Genomic DNA, 22,346 nt, shown 5'->3' with positions numbered 1-22,346 from the left:
TATATATATATATTTTTTTTTAATTATTTCTGTTATTTCTGTATTTATTTGAAAAAAATTTTTATATATTGTTAAAAAGTATCCGATTTTTCAATTTGCATTAGATTCCTGAATATTAAAAGAAATATATATTTTTTTTTAACAGAAAGAATTATTTCTGTATTTATTTGAAAAAAATTTTTATATATTGTTAAAAAGTATCCCATTTTTCAATTTGCATTAGATTCCTGAATTCCTTAAATATTAAAAGAAAAGAGAAATCCATTGATATAACAATGATCAATAAAAGCGATACGCAATAAAATGAGATTGCTCATAATCAAAATATATATTACGTGCTTACCTTGTCATCATAAAATCCTTGATCATCCGTCCTCTGTTGTCCAAGTAATCGATCTGTTTCAAGATCGGTATCTGCCTCCTCCTCGTCCGGACACTCCTCGATCTCCACATCGGCTTCGTCGCCTATGCGACGCGCATCAGATTCTTCACTATTGTTTTCCATGCAGATTCTTCGCCTGCCGTCCATTATACTGCATCTTAGTTAGATGCGTTTAAAGCGCGAAACAATGAGATATCCCAAAGGGTATCCCAAACGTACGTATTTAGCGTCGTAAAAGGAACGTTTTATCAAGCAAGAGTACCGAAGCAAAATATCGGACAGATTGGACAACACAATTGGAATACCCTTATCTTTATATAAAACAAAACGTAAGATACCTTGGTATCCATATCGGACTGACGCTCGGTTCCGGTGGATCTTCGGACGGAGATTTCACAGGGAGAGTTTTAGTCCTTTGCAGTGCCATCCTGATGTCTTTGATGGCTGCTTCTACCTCACCGCAGTTTACCTCCAAGGTTACACTTTGCCGTCCCTGAGGCGCCGGTGGCGGCGGCGTACCCAGTGGATCCAATCCGTCGAGCTGCAATTCGTTCGTATCGTACGAATTCTCCTTCTTTGCGGTAAATAGATCGGGGGACGATGTAGTCTTCAATGTGTGTAAAATATCCTTTGTTACATTGAGACCAATGTCTTTCCCGGATTCGTTCTCGTTTGTGCCTAACATGTCATTACGAGTTCTCTGTATAATCTCTTTTTCTATTTCGTTTATCTGCCGTTTCATTAGCATCACAGTAGGATTATTGTTATCGGTGTCGCTTGCATGACCGCTAGACAGACCGTCTTCCAATACCGGCATACTAGTGTATATTCTCAGGGAATCCGAATTATTCCCCAAATCGCCGACCGATCCGAGAAGGCCACTTGCTGGCATCAATTCGTTATCCATCATCATGAGAGACACTTCGCTGTCTAAGTCTCCGCAATTGCTGTCGCAGTCAGTTGTCTCGGGGCTCAGCGTGAAATTACGTGAATGTCCTACTTGTAAACCGACCTCGGTCTCTCCGAGATCTTCACTGCTACCTGTACCTACCGAGAGGTCTAGAAAATTGTTTTCGTGTTCACCTGTCTAAAAAAAAGCAAAGAAAAAACTCAGCTGAAAATATTTATTCTCATAGCATAATGGTTCGTATTTCAAATATTTAATAAAGCTTCTCTCACAAGCGACCACATGTATACAATATAAGAACTATGTACCTATATATAAATACAGATTTATATTTAGAATTCAACTGCAATTCAACTAGAAGAAATCTAAGTTCCAAACATTGGAGTATCTGTAGGCATTTTAAAGTTATTAGCAGCATTTTCATTGTATTTATTATTGTTTTAAAGTTGTTAACATTATTTGCATTATATTTCTTGTTTATTGCACAAGTTTCTAATATAAATATCATTAATTTTATGTGAAACTTTAACATGACATGAGAGAAACCAAGATTAATAAATTTTGAACAAAGGGAAAAAGACAAAATCCTTAAGGTAATATTTCTTATTTTATATATTTTTATGCTTACATTTTGGGGAAATTCCGCCCGTTGCTTCTTAGGAGATTCGTGTACCATAACCTCCTCCGTTACTGGTGGACCACTAGCTAATCGCTGACCAACATATGCACTTCCTCCTTGTCTTCGTAATTCATAATCAAGATCCTTGCGTGCAACAAAAAATACTTTTGTTAATTATTTATAATTTATAAATTTATATATTAAAAAATTGTGTGCATTTTGATATTTGTTTTTTAATTATAAATTATTTGATAGAAATTCTTGATTATATCTTTTCTTTATCTTCTTAACAGAAAAATCTATTTAACAACTATTATTTCAACAAAAACTTACTTGGAAAGGAAAGGATTCTATATTGTTCTCCTTTTCTTTCGTCGGCGCCGGGCATTTAAAGAATTCTTCCAATACTTTCCGCGTTTCTGAAAATTCGTACAGATAGTCGAAGGTACTACCTCCTGGCGTGACGAGACTGCTTATATTATCAGCAGGCAAAGTCGATGGCTTTAAAGAATCATCCTCTTCCTCTTCCGCTTTTGGTGATGGAGTTGAAGGATCGATAGGCTGATCTTCGATACTAGTATTTTCTATCACAGTCTTGTCTATAATGATTTCTCCAGAAGTATCTTCCTTCTTGGGGCATCAGAAAAAAATCGACAAAATATTAGACTGTCCAACTGATTCTATATACGATATTCCGCAAACAATATCTATCTTTTACCTCATTATGATTTGGTGTTGTTGGTAATACTCTCTGCGGAAAACCAGGCCTTGGTGTCATATACATTGAAGGCGACGATAATAAGCTAGGAAGCTGTGTATTTTCGCGAACTCCATAACGCCTCGGGCTGCCAGAATATTGAGCAATTGGTAATTCACCAATAACCCTCGCAACTTTATGATTACGTTCCGGAGACGGGGAATCTGCCTCGCAATCGCTCGCTGGTGTAACAACCTACAAAAGTTGAAACGCAAAAGATTTGTGAAAATCCTTTAGTTATATAATATTATATATACACTTATATCGCGCATTATTACTTTGAAAAATTCTGAAGTATTGCGGTGATATGCTGTCGTAGGACTAGGAGTACTCCCAACACTGGAACTCGGTGGTTCCGGTGCAATACGACCTCTTTGAGAATCGTCCGTCTCCAAGTCCACACTCGCTGCCGTAATTTGGTTCGTATTGCTCGACGCCAAATCTAATCGCAACCCTTGCCAGTTGTCATCAATATCGTCGAAAACCACAACTTCACCATCACTGACTATTGCCATACTTCTCGCAGGTGTGTTGTGATTTGATTGATAATCTATGCAACTCTTTGGTAATCCATAGTCCAGATCGGTAATACTTTTTGGTATGGTATATTCTACATTATTGCTATTCAAAATCGAATCGTAATTAATTATACGATTGCTACGGTTGCTCTTAGGTGAGTCGTAATCCAGAATGGATTTTGTGGGGTTGCGTCGCACTGAGTGTACCTCAGAGGCAAATACAGTCTCTGTCACTTCTCGATTTGCACGTTGCTTTCTGCTTTCACCGCATCTGAAAACTCATAATAATTAGTAATACTGTCATACAGAGTAATGTAGAAAATTTTTAAAGAGCTTCTTTATTGAAAGAAATTTAATTACCGGCTTCGTAATTCCCATATGGTCTGTGTGCTAGGAGATTTGTTATTCTTCTTAACAGACAGCTTATTATCGGTTTGAATGTCCTCGTTATTTATAGAATTTGACGCAGCCAGAAATCTTGATTTTCTAGCTGCTACCTTTCCTCGGCTTTGTGAGAATACTTCTCGACCACCAGCAATTTCTATAATTCTGTGGAAAATGCAAGAGTTATTACATAAGTTTGCAATAATTTCTATGATTCTAAAGAATTACACACTATTTCCTAGAACCTCATACATGAATTTAATACATATGTTACTCTACAATATTCATGTATAAATTTAATAACGCACTCTCATTTATTTCGAAAATGAACACAGAACAAAAATATTGAAAAAAATTTTAGCTTTTCAAAATTTAATGCATCCTAAAGTTAATCTAAAGTCGTTTTTGAAATAGGTAACTTATGCATATATACACTCTGTATAAAAAATATTTTATATAAATTCATATTGATGTTTTATCGATAGAACTAAAACTTCGTGATACGGCGAGTTATAAATCTTGAAGAAATTCAACGAAGCTGATATTTGCACAGCGTATCGCATTTCCAATGAGAATAAATTCCGTCTTATCGCATACGCGAGAAAAGATAAAGATTTCACAAGCAAATAAAATCGCGCGTGACAGGCGAGTTAACCCCCAAAACCGACGGGTGGTGCCCCATAATAAATTTACACACCGTTCGCCTTTAATACATCCGTCGACGACGAAAATAATCTCATCCTTACGCTCTCCATACGATTCATCGATCTTCGAGCCCTGGATCGAACCTGGAATGCTTTATTGAAAAATATTCATCGGGGCAAGAGTCGCCGACAGAGTCACGACGACGGCGAGACGTATATCCGCGAGAAAATCCGGCGCGACTTTTAAGCCCGTAAATTCCCGCGGCGCCCATCTGGACTTCTGGACGCGCTCCCGTCATTTTTGAAGACGCGAGAAAGCCAGAACTTATCGCGAAAAGGCTTTAAAATCTTTGATTTCCACCCCATATCACACGTTATTTCTTTCATTTGCCTGATAATGAAAATTTTTGTATTATTGAATTATTGTATTCATGCAAAAAATGCACTTCTTTTCTTGACAGAAGCCAGGATCTACCGGAATTATCAAGTGATGGCTTCACCAACTTGCGATCTTATCTCGTCGATTTGTAAAATCAAAATCGAACACGAAGCAATGCCGCATTGAAATTCAATAGCTTCTTCCTACGCTCCAGATTGTATAATAAATTTAAGATATGATATTTGAGATGGAAATATAAAATCTCGAATTCTACTAAACAGATACAGGCTGTGTGTAAAAATAATTCATACTAGTTAAGATACAAAAGCGGTCAATCGTTTCGGATACTCCGAACATATAAAAAAATGAAAACTTATTTTGCTATAAAATTTTTTTTCTGATCGAACATCTCTTCGAAATTATCTAATTCAAAGTTAAAGAGCATCCACACTTCGATAACGATTGCGCTTGAGCAAATCTGGATCGAGTGTCGAATAGCTGAAAATAAACGGTAGATATCTGTATATATTCACACATTTATCTATTGATAAGCGATAAGTCGATAAGCGCCACTCGATTAACGATTAATATAATGATAGCCCAAATAATATCAGAAATTACAATTCTCCTTACAATATTAATTCGTGCCAATTTTAAAAAGGTATCTTTACTTGAGACGACGAGCTAGACCTCGCAATGTCAAACTTAATTTTTAGAAAAATTTTTGGATGATAAACCGCATTCAAATCACCTTCGTTTCGTAATAATTTTGTTTTATGGAAGAATAAAATTTGAAAAAATGTATTATATTGTCATATATAAAGATAAATATTGTAATACATAAGATTTGTCGCTGTTAATTCGCGATTACCCCCCAATGAGCAAGACAATATTTTTGAAAATGTTTTTAAAAACATTAAACCAATGAGTTAAGGCCCATTTTAATCATTAAAAAATGTTTATATTAACATCCAATGAGTAGACAATATTTTTTAAACGTATTTTTAATATTTATTAAATTAAACGTAATTTTAAACGTATTTTTAATAAATATTAAAAATACGTTTAAAAAATATTTATAATTCATTAATTGTAAAATATACAATTAATGAATAATAAATATTAAAAATACATTTAAAAAATATTGCCTGCTCATTCGATGTTAATATAAACATTTTTTAAAATATTGTCTACTCATTGGGCCTAAGAAGCATACGTGTGACATTTGAAAGCACGCGAGGAGTTGCGTGATTATTATCATCGACAATGAAGACATTTTCGAGGGAAATCTCTCACGTGCGAGAAGAAGAAGGGAAACATATTTACGGATCACATACTGCTGCGAGCATATTGACTTGTTTGCTATATATCGGGCAACTTGTGCGACATATTAACGGTAGCGAGAAGTAGAGAGAGAGGCTGATATTTGAGTGACATTTCCTCTCCCGAGTATTAAGCTTGAAATTAACGCCCCGTTGAATGTACACGGACAACTGTGTCAGGTTGTGAAACGGGTGGAGCTGTATCGGCTATGAAAACTGGACGCTCGTATCCACGTGTAACGTCGTATAGATACATAAAGACCCAAACGTCACACAAATGGACTTTCATCGTCGACGAGTGTTCCGTCGTATAAACGCGCAATCCGCTCGAATTTAATGCCGCCAGTAGAGAAACATAATATTTGCATGTACACAAGCGTTTGTATATCTCGACTTTATAGCCTGTTATCGATTTTTATGCAATTTAGCCGTTCGACTTAACATTCTCTCTGTAACTGCACCTTCTAATTAACTTTCATCTCTATTTTAACTCACTTCCGTTTTACATATATATATATTAGAAACATGACCTATTTTAAATTTTGATCATTGGCTTTTAATGAATTATATATATTTCATATATATAATTATTCATATAATATTACTTTATATATATTTTTTATATTTATTAGGTTACTTAAATTTTGTAAAAAGGAAGTTTTAAAGAAAAATTAATTAATTACTAAATACTAATCGTGCATTCTGTTCTGAAATAATTGAACAAAATTAACAACCTTTTTATATGTTTAAAAAAGACACTTTTTTGAAAAAAAAAATTAGAATACTTATCTTTATGTATTAATTTCTCCTGCATTAGCAAAAATTTTGAGAACTTATACACAATGACGCAAAATACAATTAACTCAATTTCTCGTATTTGTCTATTTTCATAATGACGTAGTAATTATAGAAATTATAAAAATATATTGCGGCTTTTTCAGTAGCAGTGTTATTTAAAATTTCATAAAAAACATTTTCATAAAAATCTTAAATACACGACTTAGGTGACTGTTACTATTATTCATAATCAATAAAAAAATAAGATTTCAATCGTGAAAAATTTTTCAATAATTAAAATCTTGGAGAAATATTTGAAATTACATTCTACAGTAACATTTTAATTTATTTCAAGTCTATCAAAATGGATTGCTATATTCGTATATAAAATATCTCTTTTCATTGAATAAATGAATAAATTGACGAGTCAGTACTCTCTTATAAAGCTAATTGAGTTTTCGCGAAGCAATCCATTACCTCGAATCTCGGAGTTTATAGCTGGGGCCTCCCTTCGCCGAGGTGAGGATGTACACGGGACTCTCCTCCGGTCCGCTGTCATCCTGTTGCGATTGTCCTTGATGATCGCTACCGGGCAGACTCCCATATTGTGGCGCGTCCTCGCTGCGTCCCGACGCCGAGGACGAGCTCGACGAAAGCGGCTTCGTGGCGTGCGGCAGCTGGCCCTCGACCGTGAAACCGGGCACCACGCTCGCCGTCCTACGGGACAGCGAACCTGATTTTTTTCTGCCATTCGCTCGTTTCCTATACCTACGAACGTAACTTGGCACTTTTAACACAGTCGGCAATCGTGTTAAAAGGAATATAATTTTTATCAAAAATAATAATAATTATTTGAAAAAAAAAGAAATTCTTGGAAATTCTTCTATTGTGTGGTGTATTGTCGTCATAATTAAGGAATGTGACGGAAGACGAGTGTAATTTCATCTTTTGAAAAATTATCCGAATGTAATTTTATTAACAGAAACTTTATGTGAATTTTACTCTCAAAAAACCAACATACATTCGCGAAATTTAATTATTCTTTCACATTTTGCTCACAATGTGCAGCTTTTTATCTTCATTCCGCACGTTTATTCCATCTAGCTCCTCAATTAAGTAATTAGCTACCCAGCATTACACCACGTGTTATGTTATAAGCAGCATAATAGAGAAATGAGTGGAAATAAAACTTTTACATACGCATCTTTTACATCTGTAATAATGTCGCTCATTACAAAAATTCATTAAAAAGTATTAACGATGGAATTACCGCTGAAAACTAGTCAATATGTACAATAATTATTTCGAGATAATTATTAAACTTTCTATCTCTATTAATAGAATGCATCCTTAAAGTACATCGAGACCAAATTTAGATACGGCTTTGCGTATCGGAAACCGGATCTAAATCATCGAGAGAAGGAAGGGATGGATATCGTGTATCCATCGGTTTAACCTTGCAGTTCTTCCGGGATATCCCGAATGCACCCGGATCGTCCTGCGCTTCGCCCGGTAAATGGGTTTAACTTGCCTGTCGGGGATGTCGCGCTCGAGGTCAATCATGTCGTCCGATATCGCGGAGATGCTCGTCGACGTGGAGGCGATGGTGACGACGGCTGTTGCGGTGGTCGCGGCGGTGGCGGTGGTGATAGCGGCGGCCTCCGTCTGGCAGGGGCTGTCATGCGGCTGCTGCTGGCTGCTCTGCGTGGAGGCCCCCGGGGGTGGGCCGCCCCTAGGCCGGCATTTCGGAAAGAGTCGGTTCAAGTCAGCGTTCTCCAAGATCAGGCTTGTCATCGCCACGGCGCGTTCATGTCTCGCAGCAGGATGTCCATTCTACTACGGATATAAAGATGAATTAGCGACGTTAGACGCCAGACGTCTGTCACGCGATATTACGCTGTCGTGTAATACAGCGTATTTTAAGGAATTTTCAACTGGACGACAGTTCTCTTTCTTTCAACGTCTCGCGTATCTCTATACGAATTCGTTCTTTAGTCACCTGCACGAGTCTCACGCGAAATGATACGCGTGCAAGTTTCCTTTTTCTTTTTGCAAACTGAATGATATTTCCTTGGAATTATATCTTGCGTGATACGCGAATATCTCTTTAATTTATGATCGATTAACAAAAAGAAGGTTTGGACAAATGGCGTTTTATAAAAATACATGATACAAATTTGTTTTAGATACTTTTAGATAGATTTATTAATATACAGTTTGAAAAGCGATATCTATTTCAATCTAATTCTATTTGAAAATACATCTCATGTGGAATCGCAATGTCTAATTATTATTTTAGAACAAATTTTAAATTTTACACTTTATTTGTATTATCCAGTTCTTTTCTTGAAAGATATTTCGCGTAATTTGCGTTAGAATTGTGCAAAAAATAAACTTATTTAATGTCAATTAAGCAAGAAAAATACGGTTCAGTGCTGCATAAAATCTTATCTTGTTGCAATGTTTTGCTCAAGATTTCTGCATCACATGTTTATTATTGTAAACAAACGAGCAAACATTTCTAAAGCATCATACACATACTGCAGTGTGCATGGATGGGAGTAATCTCAAAATAACATATGAAAATCGATATATATATCTCGTGAGTGAAATCAACAAACAGCTCATATTCCGCATGTTCATTTCTCAATCTCTGCAGTATCGCGTAAGCTTTAATCAACCCAATTAATAAAACATTAAGAAATTTTCTACTCGAGATTGAGTTTGATATATCCAAGTAAAATATATAAAATTTGCTTGGTCTGACCTCGCTCTAACGACTCTTTAATATAAACCTTGCGTCGATCATGACATTTATAATGTACGACGATATATATACGATCTGTTTTGTTTGTTAAATCTCCTCGGTAAAGAAAAATTGCTTTTGAACAATCTAAAGGGGTCATCGTCGAGATGTGTACCGTCGCGATTTCGAGCCTCGCTCTCCGTATATACGGATGAAAAATCTCGCTCTCTTCCGTTTGCTCTAACGAGGTCGTACTCGCGCGAGAATAACATTCTCGCCACTCAACCGCGACCGCCACTCGTGTCCGCGACACCGCCAAAGTGTTATACTTCATAGTCGGTGTTCACAGGGGCTGGGAGTATCGTGGGGGTGAGATGGGGTCAGGTCAGTAGTGTTGTACATACACGAGGATGAAGGATACAGACACCGTAATACATTCCGACGAGTCGTTGAATAAATCGACTTCTTTCTGACGCCGGGCGTTCAAAGTTATCGAGATAAAGTATCCGATTACGAGATGTAACGATATTGTCATGTAAAAATTATCGCGATAAATATTGACGATATATTAATCCTTAGAAATTAAAAGAAATCAATAAATCGTTAAAATGTTTGGGACGAATCGAGATCTTTATATAAAATGATAAAATATAATATATGAGATCGAACTTTGATATATCGAATCCGCGATATCCGTAAAAAATTTTAAAGATATTGTTTTTTAAACATTGAAAATATTGAAAACGCGACAAATTATATTATACGATATTATATTATCATGGAAGATTAATTTCGATATGCGGAATATTTTTTTCTCTATCGATATGATAATACATGTATTAAATTTCTTGCAAAAAATATTTTACACATTCACACACACACACATACATTTATATATATACCTGATTATTTGTATACATATATCTTTAATTATTCATAATAATTTTATAATAGATATTATTAAAAAATCTCGCGAGAGCATGGAAAATATTTTTCTCTCTCGTACTTTTATTCGACGGTGTTTGTATTCTCGTATAAAATAGCGATCTCACACAAAGGGAGAGCTTCCGAGAAGATTGACGCGTCAAGAGTGTTAATCATCCCTATTTGTGTGACAACCTGCCGCCTCTCGCGAGTATTCTTTCATTTGACAAGCTCGCGCGCGCATATATATACACACACATACACATGTATGCATGTATGTATGTATATATATGTACTTCGCCGGCAGAGTTTCTTCCTCTTGCGGAATTTGCGAGAGCAAACGGTTATTCCGAAACTCGAGTTATTACCCGGTCGCGCGAGCCATTATGCACAACCAACCAACCACCACGCGCTGCGAACTTTCTTACACCGAATTTATTGTTATGCAGTAACTCCGATCTGTAAGCAAAGTCTCGTCGGGTACCGGGCGCGATGAACTTTACGCTTTTAATTAACACCACTTTTGCCGCACGGTACTTATGGAAATTCCATGCAGCCGACGCGACGTCGACCGTCTCCGCCGTAGAGTTATGTTAACTCGACTCCGTCTTTAGAGAACCCAAGAGAGGAGCGTTACGCGTTTTAAGTTCCTATATAAGAGAATTGCGAATTCAATTTGAGAGATAGTGAGTAAACAGGAATACTTCGGGGTTCGGAGTTTGTTCCATCCTCGGAAAAATCTCGACTGCGAGAGAGTTGCGCTTATAAATAAATATCTTATTTTTCGATAAGAGAACTCCGAAAGAAGATTATTCGTCTGTTTCACGTATCTCGACGGGTATCGAAAATTGAATACGTCAAAATTATATTGAATTCGATTATCGATCGGGAGCAGAGAGAGAAACGGGCGAAATAATATTTAAAATATAAAATATAGAAATATTTAAGAAAAAATATATTTTAATACGAGTCTTATAAATGATTAGATTGTAAAAGTAATAATTAATCAATGCGTTAATTAAAATCTTATTTGAAATATCTAATTTTAATTTTACAAATCAGAAGTAAATATTTTAAATATGCATTTCTCAAACTTTCTTTACAAACTTTAAGCAATATCGATTAAGTTATTTCTCTCATTATAATATACGAATAATAATATTGCACATTTATATGTTGTTCTCACGAGAATTTGTACTCATTCTATTTATTTCTCTCTTGAAACATACTTTCCTAAATGTTTCTATTTTTTATTTCCAATATTATTTCGCCCATTTTTGCTTCCTATCGATAGTCGAATCCAATATAATTTTGACGTATTCAATTTTTCACATTATCCAGATACGCGAAACACGAATAAAGAGAGTTCTGATATTAAGGGAAAAGAAGGACTACAGATCCATTCAGTTGGCTCGGTATCATTTGACTCACAGTTATTTGTTTTTCGCGAAATGTATATGTAGCTGTCAAATTATGACATTCACCTTCATATACAATAAAACAACTGTCAAATGATATCCCGAATCAAACTGAGTGGACCGAAATGCCTGTAATCTCGCCCCTAATCTCAATTTTCTCCTATACAAAAAAGGCTCCATATATTATTCTAAGATCGATAAACAGACGAATATAATCCCAACTCGAGAAATTCTCTCATCAAAAAATAAGATATTTATTTAATATAAATATTTCAAACAATAATGCAAGAAATTATATCTAGAATAATTTTTGCGAATTTGAAAATTTCAAACGTTTTTCAAAAATTAAAATGATAATATATGATGATATCTGATAATAATTCTCTCCTCCCCCCCCCCCCCCCCCCCCCCCTCTTTTAAAACTATTATCTCAATTAATAATTTCAATGATCGCATTTCAAATAAATATTTTCTATGTGCTTGTGAGCATATGTCATCTCTCTGTCATCTGTCATCTCTTTACGGAAAATATAAGAAATATCTTTTAACATAATATTTTAAAATAAAATAAATTTTTAAAATAAAACTAATATTTTATTTAAATAATTATTTCGCGTGTGCGTCTGATTGGCAGCACGGATTGGAAATATATCGCAATAGATGCTCAATTTTCGAGAACGTATCCTGATTTATGACACCGGAGGCGATAGGGAGAGATACTATACGCGCATGAATATGAGTCATTCGCCACGCGGCCTTTAATTCACGTGTGACGCATGAGTCAGCGCTGAATTAAAGCGGGATAAAAGAGCGAATGACCCCCCGTGTATTCGTTAGTACATTATAACCCCGCGATATATCGACTCCGCTGCGGAAGCACGTAGCTTGTGCAAGGAATGCGGCACCGTATCCAGGCGGACAGGCGCGTTATTAGTCTTGCATAACTGAACTCGATTTATCCTTTCGCGCTCGCACCGCGGCTCGCATCCGACATATAACGTGTTCCCGTTCATCGTATATAGCGATTTCATGTGACCACTTGCAAACCGATGAAAATCAAACCGTTCCCATTATATACGTGTAGTCCCGCGTGGCTTGCAAATTTTTCCATTGAATATAGAAAAGCACGCGCATACAGAAAAGAAATTTACATAATATAATAGAAAACATTGTTATTAAAATGTATTATTAACATATATATAACTTAAATTATAATATAAATTATATATATGTTCACACGGAAACATTTTTGCGAATATATGCGAACATATAATAGGAAAGATGACCCTATCATGTGTTTCTCGGAATAATAATTTGGGAAAGTGCCTGGCACATTACGTTCTCTCATCAATTTTATTTGTATATAAAGTATATCCTAGGATATCTCGTTAAGTTATTATGATGTATTATATATCAAAATAAATATAGTATAATTTTATCAGAGAGAAAGATCAGATAATGGTAAAAGAATTGTCGGACAAAAATAAAGACAGCATATATTGGTATCTTTATAGACATTTCTGTTGTGAAAAAAGCATGATCCTTTATATAAATAACTGTAAAACTTTACGATGCAATAATATAAAGAGCGAAATAAATGAAAGAATTTGACATGCGATATTTGTATTCTACATGAAAATCCTTTTTCGGCAGACTTGAAAATAGAAAGGAAATAGGCTCCTCCTTGGACGACGTTGTGAAACAATCGGAATTAGAAGCACGCGAGCAGTGTACATACGTTGGCCCAAATAGCGTGTAATTCGTGCCATAGAATCTAGACTTTATACACGTTAGGACTTAGGGATATGAGAACATTCCACTCTCCGACAGTGATAAAAGTATGCTCGCTTACTTGGCGTGGAAACGAATCGCGACGACGTTAACAGCCTCTCGTGTAACAATGGGACCTCAATGAATCATATATGATGGGACATGTGATCACCTACTAGAATGGAGGAAGATTACACCTGTAAAGCTGATTTTACACGGAGACAAACGTCCGCAATCTCGTTCGCGTATCTAGCGTCTGATCATCTCCTATTGTACGTAATCGCATGTCTATGAAATTGTTATGCTTATAACTTATAACATAAAATTTTGACATATTCTTATGTCATCTTTTCGGCTATTTTGGCAAGCTTTTAGAGACTGCTATAGAAACATAAAAACTAGTAATCTAATAAAGTAGGAACTGTGATCGAGTAGTTCTACTTAAATTTATATATATGAACCAATAGTTGCCGTAATAAAGATCTAAAACGGCAGCGAAACGCGTACAGGTTTACCTTAAAAATACGGGAATGCACTCTCTACGAACGGTCTCCCTTTCTCGTTTCTCCATTTTCAACGTGGTTTACTGTAGCCATTAATCTACGATCTATCGTTTAACGCAGGTTTAGAACTGGCCGGGGACAATGGCATATGTATAGATTGGCTGTCCTAGTAACTCTTCGTCGTGCGATTTCCATTGAAACTACCGCGAATATCGACTTGCTCCTGTTTTCGAACTCTATCACAGGCGCTTTCTATTGGACAAACAAATTTCTCATAGCTTTTAAAGAGGCATGCTAGTTCGGCAAAAACGAACAAAAACAAGCGCATACTCCCTCGAGGATTTCAACCGAAATAAATAATAAAGAATATTTCGTGCAAGCCTTGCATATGAAATTAAAGATGCTAAAAAGAGAAAGGAGATATTTAATAGAATAGTAAAAAATAATAGAATTTTATAATTGAAGCTTTTTTTAAATTGTACGCGCACGCAATTGTGTATTTTACGCGATCCACAAAGTTTCATGTGATAGAAAACCTACACATAAATAGATATTAAAATCAATTCAACATAAATTTCTGTAAAATTTCAGAGATACGAATACATGACGCATTTTTATCTTTCATGTAATGTGAAGTTTAAGATTTTAACGAAATTAATTTGATATCTGGTAATTAAGATATTTAATTAACTTCTATTCACACACATTACAATAGAAAAAAAATAAACATAATAAATAATCAAATATAAAAATGCGAAATGTTTCCAATACAAATGTAAATAAGTATAGAATTTATTGATGATTATCGCGCAAGAAATGTAAAAGGGAGTGCGAAGAGTTAATTTTACAGAAACCGTGAAAGAGGCCATACTTTCTAAATTGATCAAAGATTACATTCTCGGCTATTTATTTCGAAGGCATTCTGTACATTCAAAAGCGCGCCTTCTTAGCTAAAAGTACGACAACTCGATAACGAAATTAATAGCTTCCATAGAATAACGAGTGCCGATAAGACGATCGAAACTTACAATCTTGTTAAATCTATGAAAAGACATTTTTATACAGATCTATATTGTTAACATCAATATATTATAATTTCGTCTGCATTGTCAGAAGAGAAAAATTTAGCTTTATTATTCCGACCTGCGGAATATCTGCCGCATGAGCGACCGCAGGTAGGCTGAGCATTTTGTGCGGTGCCACTCTTCGTGACAAAGGTAAAATTATTTTCGCCTAGGTCGGTCGGTTGGTTGGTTAGTCGGCTTGGAAGCCACTACAGGGTGTCGGGCTCGCTCGCGTGGGACATTACCGCGGTATATCGCGCATGTATAAGCGTGTAAGGGGGAGCGAGAGGGCAGAGGGCCGTTGAGGGGGCGCATAGAGGGTGGTCGAACGGTGGAGGAAACGGGAGGGTGGCTAGGGGCGAAAGAGAGCGGCGAAGGGAAAGNAGAGAGAGAGACCGAGGACGAGAGGGTGGGGACGAGAGGATGGGGACGAGAGGGTGGGAACGAGAGGGTCTGGTCTGTGCTTCGCTGAGCGTGGAATCAATAGGGGGTCACTGGCACCAACAGATAAGATCGGCACATTTTGAATCCCGCCGCGCCGCGCCGCGACGTACGTTCATTGTCGTCGTATCAGGTTTGGTAGAAAAAAAAAAGAAAAAAGAAAAAAAACGCGGATGAAAAGATCGTTTTTAGAAGGGCCTTTGGGGAAGGAGAACGATCCTTTTTTTTCTCTCTTTTCGGAAGCGCGCGACAATGGCGCGCGCAAAGAGGCATCCGACCGAAGTGTCGTGCGGCTCCGATCGATTGTCGCGGCTCGTGCCGCAAATTCGTCTGCGTTTTCCGCGCGCGGGTATCGTCCCTCGAGTACCGCGTTGCAGGCGAAGTCTGTCCCGAAACCTTCTATAACGATCGTCGTCGTCGATCGCGGGGAAGAAACGCCAACCCCTTTTTAGACGATGGCGACCCGACTTGCGTCTCATTCCGTGAAGCTTTAATATTAGACCGATGACGAGGAATATAAATTGGCATTTCACACGTAGGATTTAATCGATAAATGGTAATTTTAGACGTTGATTCGATTTGAAACTCGTCAGCGATAAATTTACAAGTAGCGTTACGTATTTAGGAAACTCACAGCGTCATTAAAATGTTCTCTGTTCTGTAATAGCAATCGCAATCTAATATCGCAAATTTTATAAAACGTGTAATTTTATAAATTTTTACGATTAGTGAATTAATGATTCCATAACGTTCGTGTCTCGATAGTATTACGTAATAACGACAATGGAAATGCAACCGACATTGTAAAATATTGATACTTAGAAACACGCTATTAAAAGCATCGACATGTTCAAGATATCCGTGTAAAATATTGACACTTTCCAAGATGTCGATGGACTAAAGTATTGATATTTTACATGTCGATGTATCTGTTACATATTTGAATAGCCGTGGAGCCTCGGATAACGTAAATTCATAAGCGTTTGATTTCGAGCCAATGTACAATACGCTTTAATTTATGTGACGTTACTTTAGCGACACAGAAACATCTCTCTTCCTGGCTATCCGCGAGACGTAATTACGGCAATCGCATTAACCTTGTTTTCGACTTTGTCGTATATATGAATTATGTGAATTACAATTGCGATGTACGTACAATGGGAGAATATAAGGGGGATTCTTATATAAAAAATCAATTGTTTGGCTATCCGTATATTATTCGCGCACATTAACCATCCATCCATTTACCGATTCCTCGCCAAGCTCAAAATCGATTAGTTTTTAATAAAAATTAGACGGTCATCATTACCTCTATCGTAACTTTTAATTCTTCAAGCGAGATTTCAATTTAGTCTTAAATTAAAACTAAAAATTTACAAAGTGAAGCCCTTTTATATTCGCTTCGCTCTTTCGTGTCGTGTAATAACATGCGTACCTTATTTCACCTGCAGAGACAACAATTATACAAGAGCTAAACAACAATAAAACTTAATTAGCGCGTACACTTTGCTGACCGAACAAATTAAACTGGAATATTACAAGCTGATAATCAACCGGTTTTTCCCGCTGAACGCTCATTGTTGTTTATTTATTTTTTTTTTCTTTTATCATTCTATCGTGCATTTTGCAATGTTAAAAAAGCTTGTGATATAGAAAGGCGATCGAATATACCACCTAGTTTTTTTTAATAAAAAAAAAAAAAAAAACTGAAATTTCTCGTTAAAAGAGCTGCACTTTGAGAAGAATATCGCTCTCTTTTTTACAAAAATCAAAACCACCCGTGTCATACCCATTTTTATCCTCTGTCATAGGGATCTGGATATACATCATTCTCTTTTTACAAAAGCCGAATTTATGCAGTAACGAATAAGTGAAGCTATAGATTGATGTATAGCGCGGGACGCAGTTTTTCACCGTATAGTTTTTCCTTATTACATAATCCCAATCTCGATTCTCCGCATTGCGATTCTGTAAAAAGCCGCGGTTAGCTCCTTGGATTTCCACAAATCCAATGAATTTCAAATAAACCCGCTTCTCATGGCCACTTAAGATTATTGACATTTGCCGTGGCGACGTTTGAAATGCCCGACGCGTTTCCATAATCCGATTCAATTAAAAAGAGGACGCTCAAGAGGGATGGGAAGGGAGGGAGAGAAAGAGAAAGAGAGAGAGACGGTTCGGAGAATCGGATCAATTCCGCGATCGTGCGAGGTGAATGGTCTATAATTTTATGCTCGTTATCCCACCGAAAAAGAACTTTGATTTATCAAAGAGAAAGAGTTCGCGCGAGGGAGAAAAAGGATCGTAATTAGTCAACTCGACAACCAAAGGAAGACTTTAGACGGTTTCATTTGCGCTAATTCAGTGAAATAATATGGATTATTGGAATCTGAGTCTATTTTTGTCTCTGTGTCAACGAGTTCCGCGGCTATTTTGCTTCTATATAAACAAATATATTAAAAATATATTTATTTTTCAGATAGACGGATGTGCGCGATCACAGAATATTCGGAATAGTCGGATATTTTTTTAGCTGTAGGAAAAAGTTTTTCCGATGTCAATTTAAATTTAAATTTTTTGTTTTTCATCAACTCGTTAATTAAATTTATTTTATTTTTCAATGTTAAGTACATATCCTGGCTATTTAGTTTTAAGCACAATTTCTGTTTAGAAAGAGAAAGAGATACAATCTAATTAAAATCTATTAGAATAAGTAATTTCATTATACCTAAACTAATGATGCCAAGTCTATTCCGCCCCGTAGTAACTATCCCATTGAGTCAACTCGTAGAGTTTTATGGAGTCTCATAGAGTATCGGATCTACGGTAATAATGCTACGGATCTAATGGATTTAATTTAGAAGATCGCTCCCCCCGCCCTCCCAGTCTGACGGATATATTGGCGCAACGAATTATGGGCACGCTTCATACGCAGCACGTGAGATATCGCCGACAGTCGGGTACAAATTAAAGAGATAAATAATAATAAAAAGAAGAAAGAGATAATAGAAGAGAAGAGAAGAGAAGAGAAGAGAAGAGAAGAGAAGAGAGAGAGAGAGAGAGAGAGAGAGAAAGAAGAGAAAAAGAAAAATAATGAGAGAAGAAATTTGGTAATGTCGACCTACTGACTCTTTTCGTATTTTCCATATTTAATTCGAGAAAACATGACTTTAGCCGCGATTTTCAATTTAGCAGAATGTCAATAATTCAATTATACATATCTAATTTTTATTAAATCTTAATTATCAAGAAATAAGAAAACTTTTCTAGAACGTATTTTTATTTTTTACAGAGAACATATATATCCTTTAAAAATGTTAATCTTATAGAAATGTATTTTTACTATTTAATATATTATTAACATGATTTATTAAACTTGTTTAATAAAATTAACACTTGAAATGATTATTGGACATCTTTATTTTTGCTTTAGCAAATTATGTAGATATGAAAATGTGTTATATATTGAACACAAATATGTACCATTCAAATATAGGAATTATCAGGTATCGAATATTGTATAATAATTGATGTTAGCAAGATGATGATATTAACATTACGAAAGGTTAAGTCATTTCTTCGAGATGGAAGAAAATCCATTCCGAGAAGGCTACTAGCCCATTTTCTCTTCCACGAATAGACGTATCCCCTCCGATTTTGAAATTTACCTTTCGCATCGATTTTAAGCCATTTAAAGCGGCGTTAAGTGGAAATCGCGGGCAAAACAAAGTTTCCAGGTTTAAAAGACAACCCGATACTTTACACACTCGTAATGCATGGCTTGTAACAGCGGTGTGGTAGTTACACTCTCCTTGAGTTTCTCGTTTGTCATTCGGCACGCCGCCATCGTCAACGGTCAACAGATCGATACAACCGGCGGTCTCTTTGGAAAAACTAAATTCAAACCATGTAAATGTCGGTTACCCGTCGTCGACGTTACACGCCACGATGCGCCACGATGGCGATCGATCGATCTGGAATCTCAATGGACGGGTAAACGCTTTCCTATTTTTAGCATCCGAATTTCGCGCTGGATATTAGGTCGAGCCTCGCGTCGACACGTTGATCAAACGAACGAACGAACTTCTTGCTGCTTAATTATCGCGCATATTGATACGGCGACTCTACGGCGTCTACGCCTTCTCCCCCATCTCCCCCATTTTCCTCTCGTTACGAAAATATGACGAATCGAAATTGGACTCTCTATCCAAAAGTGAAAGATTGAATTTATTGCCGTATTGAAAGATGTGTGCTATCTTTCGGACACACGATAAATTCGTATCAAATATTCTCGATAATCATTTTTAACACGTATTATCGATGATTATTTTCCGTTTAGATTTATGTCCTTATAATTGTTAAATTTTGCATAATTCAGGATATATTGAAATTTCATATATAACTGATAATTGATTTTAATAGAATTCTTGTACTAAATTAAAATGTATATACGAAGGCAGAGAGAAAGAGAGAGAGAGAGAGAGAGAGAGAGAGAGAGAGAGAGAGAGAGAGAAAGAGAGTGATGCGTGAGTTATTTGACTGCAATCAATTTTATTAAATTACATAAATATCGCATGTGCACATTCAGTATTGACGCGGACAATCACCCAATTATCAGTTGCAACAAAATTCGAGCCTACTATATTACTAACTATACAATACATTATTAATGTCTATCATCTGGACTCTAAAATTCTTCCCCTTCCCATACTCCACCCTCGATTACGGCCCCCGTGTAGCTAATGCGTTAACACGTCCCTGGCCATATCGAACATCGATACGAAGCTGATGATTCACATCTACGAATCGCGGGGGGAAAACGACGAGACATCCCCCTAGCCCTATTCTCATATTGCGTTTACGCTCCGGCGAGCGGAAACACCTCGAGCATCGAAATAAAAAGCGAAGGATTTTAATCACTTGGCCGTTCGCATTCTTTTTATTCGGATAATATACAGTCGACGAAACTACGGAAAAATACGATAGTTTTTGTCCGAGTAGTTGGAATTCTTATATATATAATTCTAGCTTGTTAGTAGAGAATGTCTTTTAAATTTTGTATGCGTATGCAATTTTCTTGTCATTTTATCTGTATTCTTTAAAACGTAGAAAGTCACAAAAAAGAGAACGATGCATTTGAACGGATGCATAAAATAATCTTCTATATTGACAATAAAAACATATATGACAATACATTTCTCGTATTTTTGTAGTATCAAGAGAATTGAACTTATCGAAAATATACTAGTTTTCGAACTGCTGTTTTATTTGCGCGAATATAATCTATACTATACTAAAAACGCGCGATTATTTATGTCCAGCGAGCGGAGAAGCACGCGAATAAACTCGTTGAAACAAAGGGTGGGGTGTTAACGACACCGCAGTATTAATATTGTATTGTCGATAATATTTTTCCGCGAAATTGTGATTTTCGCGTTATAACCTTTGAAACGGCGCCGGATTTACACGTAAAGTAAAATAATATAAAAGCAGATTATAAAACGTTGCTATAAATTATCAATTCAATTATCTATTCACCCAAAAATTGAGAGGAAAAGAGTATTCAAAATCCCATATGACAAATAAAATATGGCTATAAAAGAAGAATCTCGGATGATATAAAAAGAGATATCTGTTACATATATTAAAAAAAAAAAACTATCTTTTTTTAATTTTATCTTTTAATATTTTAATTGGAGATTTTTATCTTTCACAGATTTATCTGAACGAGAGAATCTGCGAGAATTTAAGCGATACTATTTATCAATATCCTCGCTTTTTCTCGTGTTAATCTTTCTTATTATACGCGCTTAGCATCTGTATGCGATTCCCGATTCGAAAGCAGGGAGAACGAGCGGATTAAAACATTTACCACGGCCGCTTTTAGCGCGTCGTAACGTGTATTGTTAGTCCGTCGCATCTTGTCGGCGTTATTGACAATGCCCGATGCATGCAGCATCCGCTTTAGTGGCGCGATACACGCAGCGACGCCGCCCCAGCTCCATCCCCAACGGCCCTGTCCTATCTACCATTGCGTATTTTTAGCGGTAACGTACAAAGTGAAGCTCAATCTCTCTCTCTCTCTCTCCCTCCCTCTCTCCTTCGCTCTCATTCTCTCTCTATCTCTGTCTGTCTTTTAGCGCGATACGCTTCTAACGATGTTTTCTCGCGAAGAAATGCAAAGGCGATGCAAACTAGATGCGGAGAGTCTCCCGCGATATTTGTCCGCCATTCCGAACGAGGTCGGGGTCAAACGAGGAATGCGAAATTTTTACGATAACTCTTCTCCTGTCCCTCCACCTTCCTCTTTTCTAGAGCTCTAGTAAGCGCGTACACGAATACATACATGCACATTTCGCGAATATCGTAAAAAATTTTATTTTCTTTTGTATTTATACGATTTCTATTTTTATTTGCCCAAGCTGCTCCGCCGATTACCGGTGGATTCCTGCCATTCAGAGGAAATATAATATATATCGAGGTTCTAGTCTTTTCAAAGGTGAAGCGATTAAAGTTAGAGACACGTAATCGAAATAGCTAAAGTTTACGTGTTTCGATAATGGGTACAAAATGACGTATATATGTCGTTTCTTTTTTCAACATTGATACGGAAATGCATCGAGTATGCAATAACATTTTTCGTCAAGCTATTTCAAGTGAGACGCTATCATGCGGCAAAAAAAAAAGATCGACGTCACACATGACGTCTCTTTTACCGCTCTGTCCAATGTCTTCCACGGAGTCTTCTTTTACTTGCGGTGAAGAATTAATGGAAAGAATTCACAAGAGCG

General features: G+C 36.4%; 1 protein-coding gene across 1 annotated transcript in view; it reads right to left on the bottom strand.

Annotated features, from left to right (window-relative positions):
- The window catches only part of LOC115244394, a 56,074-nt gene that overhangs the window by 11,843 nt on the left and 21,885 nt on the right, over window positions 1-22,346 (bottom strand). The window contains exons 2-10 of the mRNA XM_029821990.1: window positions 8,221-8,522; window positions 7,167-7,457; window positions 3,544-3,732; window positions 2,944-3,454; window positions 2,627-2,860; window positions 2,242-2,538; window positions 1,918-2,052; window positions 721-1,469; window positions 344-533 (exon numbers count right to left, since the gene is read on the bottom strand). Coding sequence (XP_029677850.1) covers window positions 344-533; window positions 721-1,469; window positions 1,918-2,052; window positions 2,242-2,538; window positions 2,627-2,860; window positions 2,944-3,454; window positions 3,544-3,732; window positions 7,167-7,457; window positions 8,221-8,483 — 2,859 coding nt within the window. The 5' untranslated portion in view covers window positions 8,484-8,522. The remainder of the gene's footprint in view (window positions 1-343; window positions 534-720; window positions 1,470-1,917; window positions 2,053-2,241; window positions 2,539-2,626; window positions 2,861-2,943; window positions 3,455-3,543; window positions 3,733-7,166; window positions 7,458-8,220; window positions 8,523-22,346) is intronic.

The sequence above is a fragment of the Formica exsecta genome, unplaced genomic scaffold (genome assembly GCF_003651465.1).
Source record: "Formica exsecta isolate Colony F162 unplaced genomic scaffold, ASM365146v1 scaffold82, whole genome shotgun sequence".
In the NCBI taxonomy this organism is placed as follows: Eukaryota; Metazoa; Arthropoda; class Insecta; order Hymenoptera; family Formicidae; genus Formica; species Formica exsecta.
Note: the sequence above shows the minus strand (reverse complement) of the source record. Positions and strands in the feature narration are given on the sequence as shown.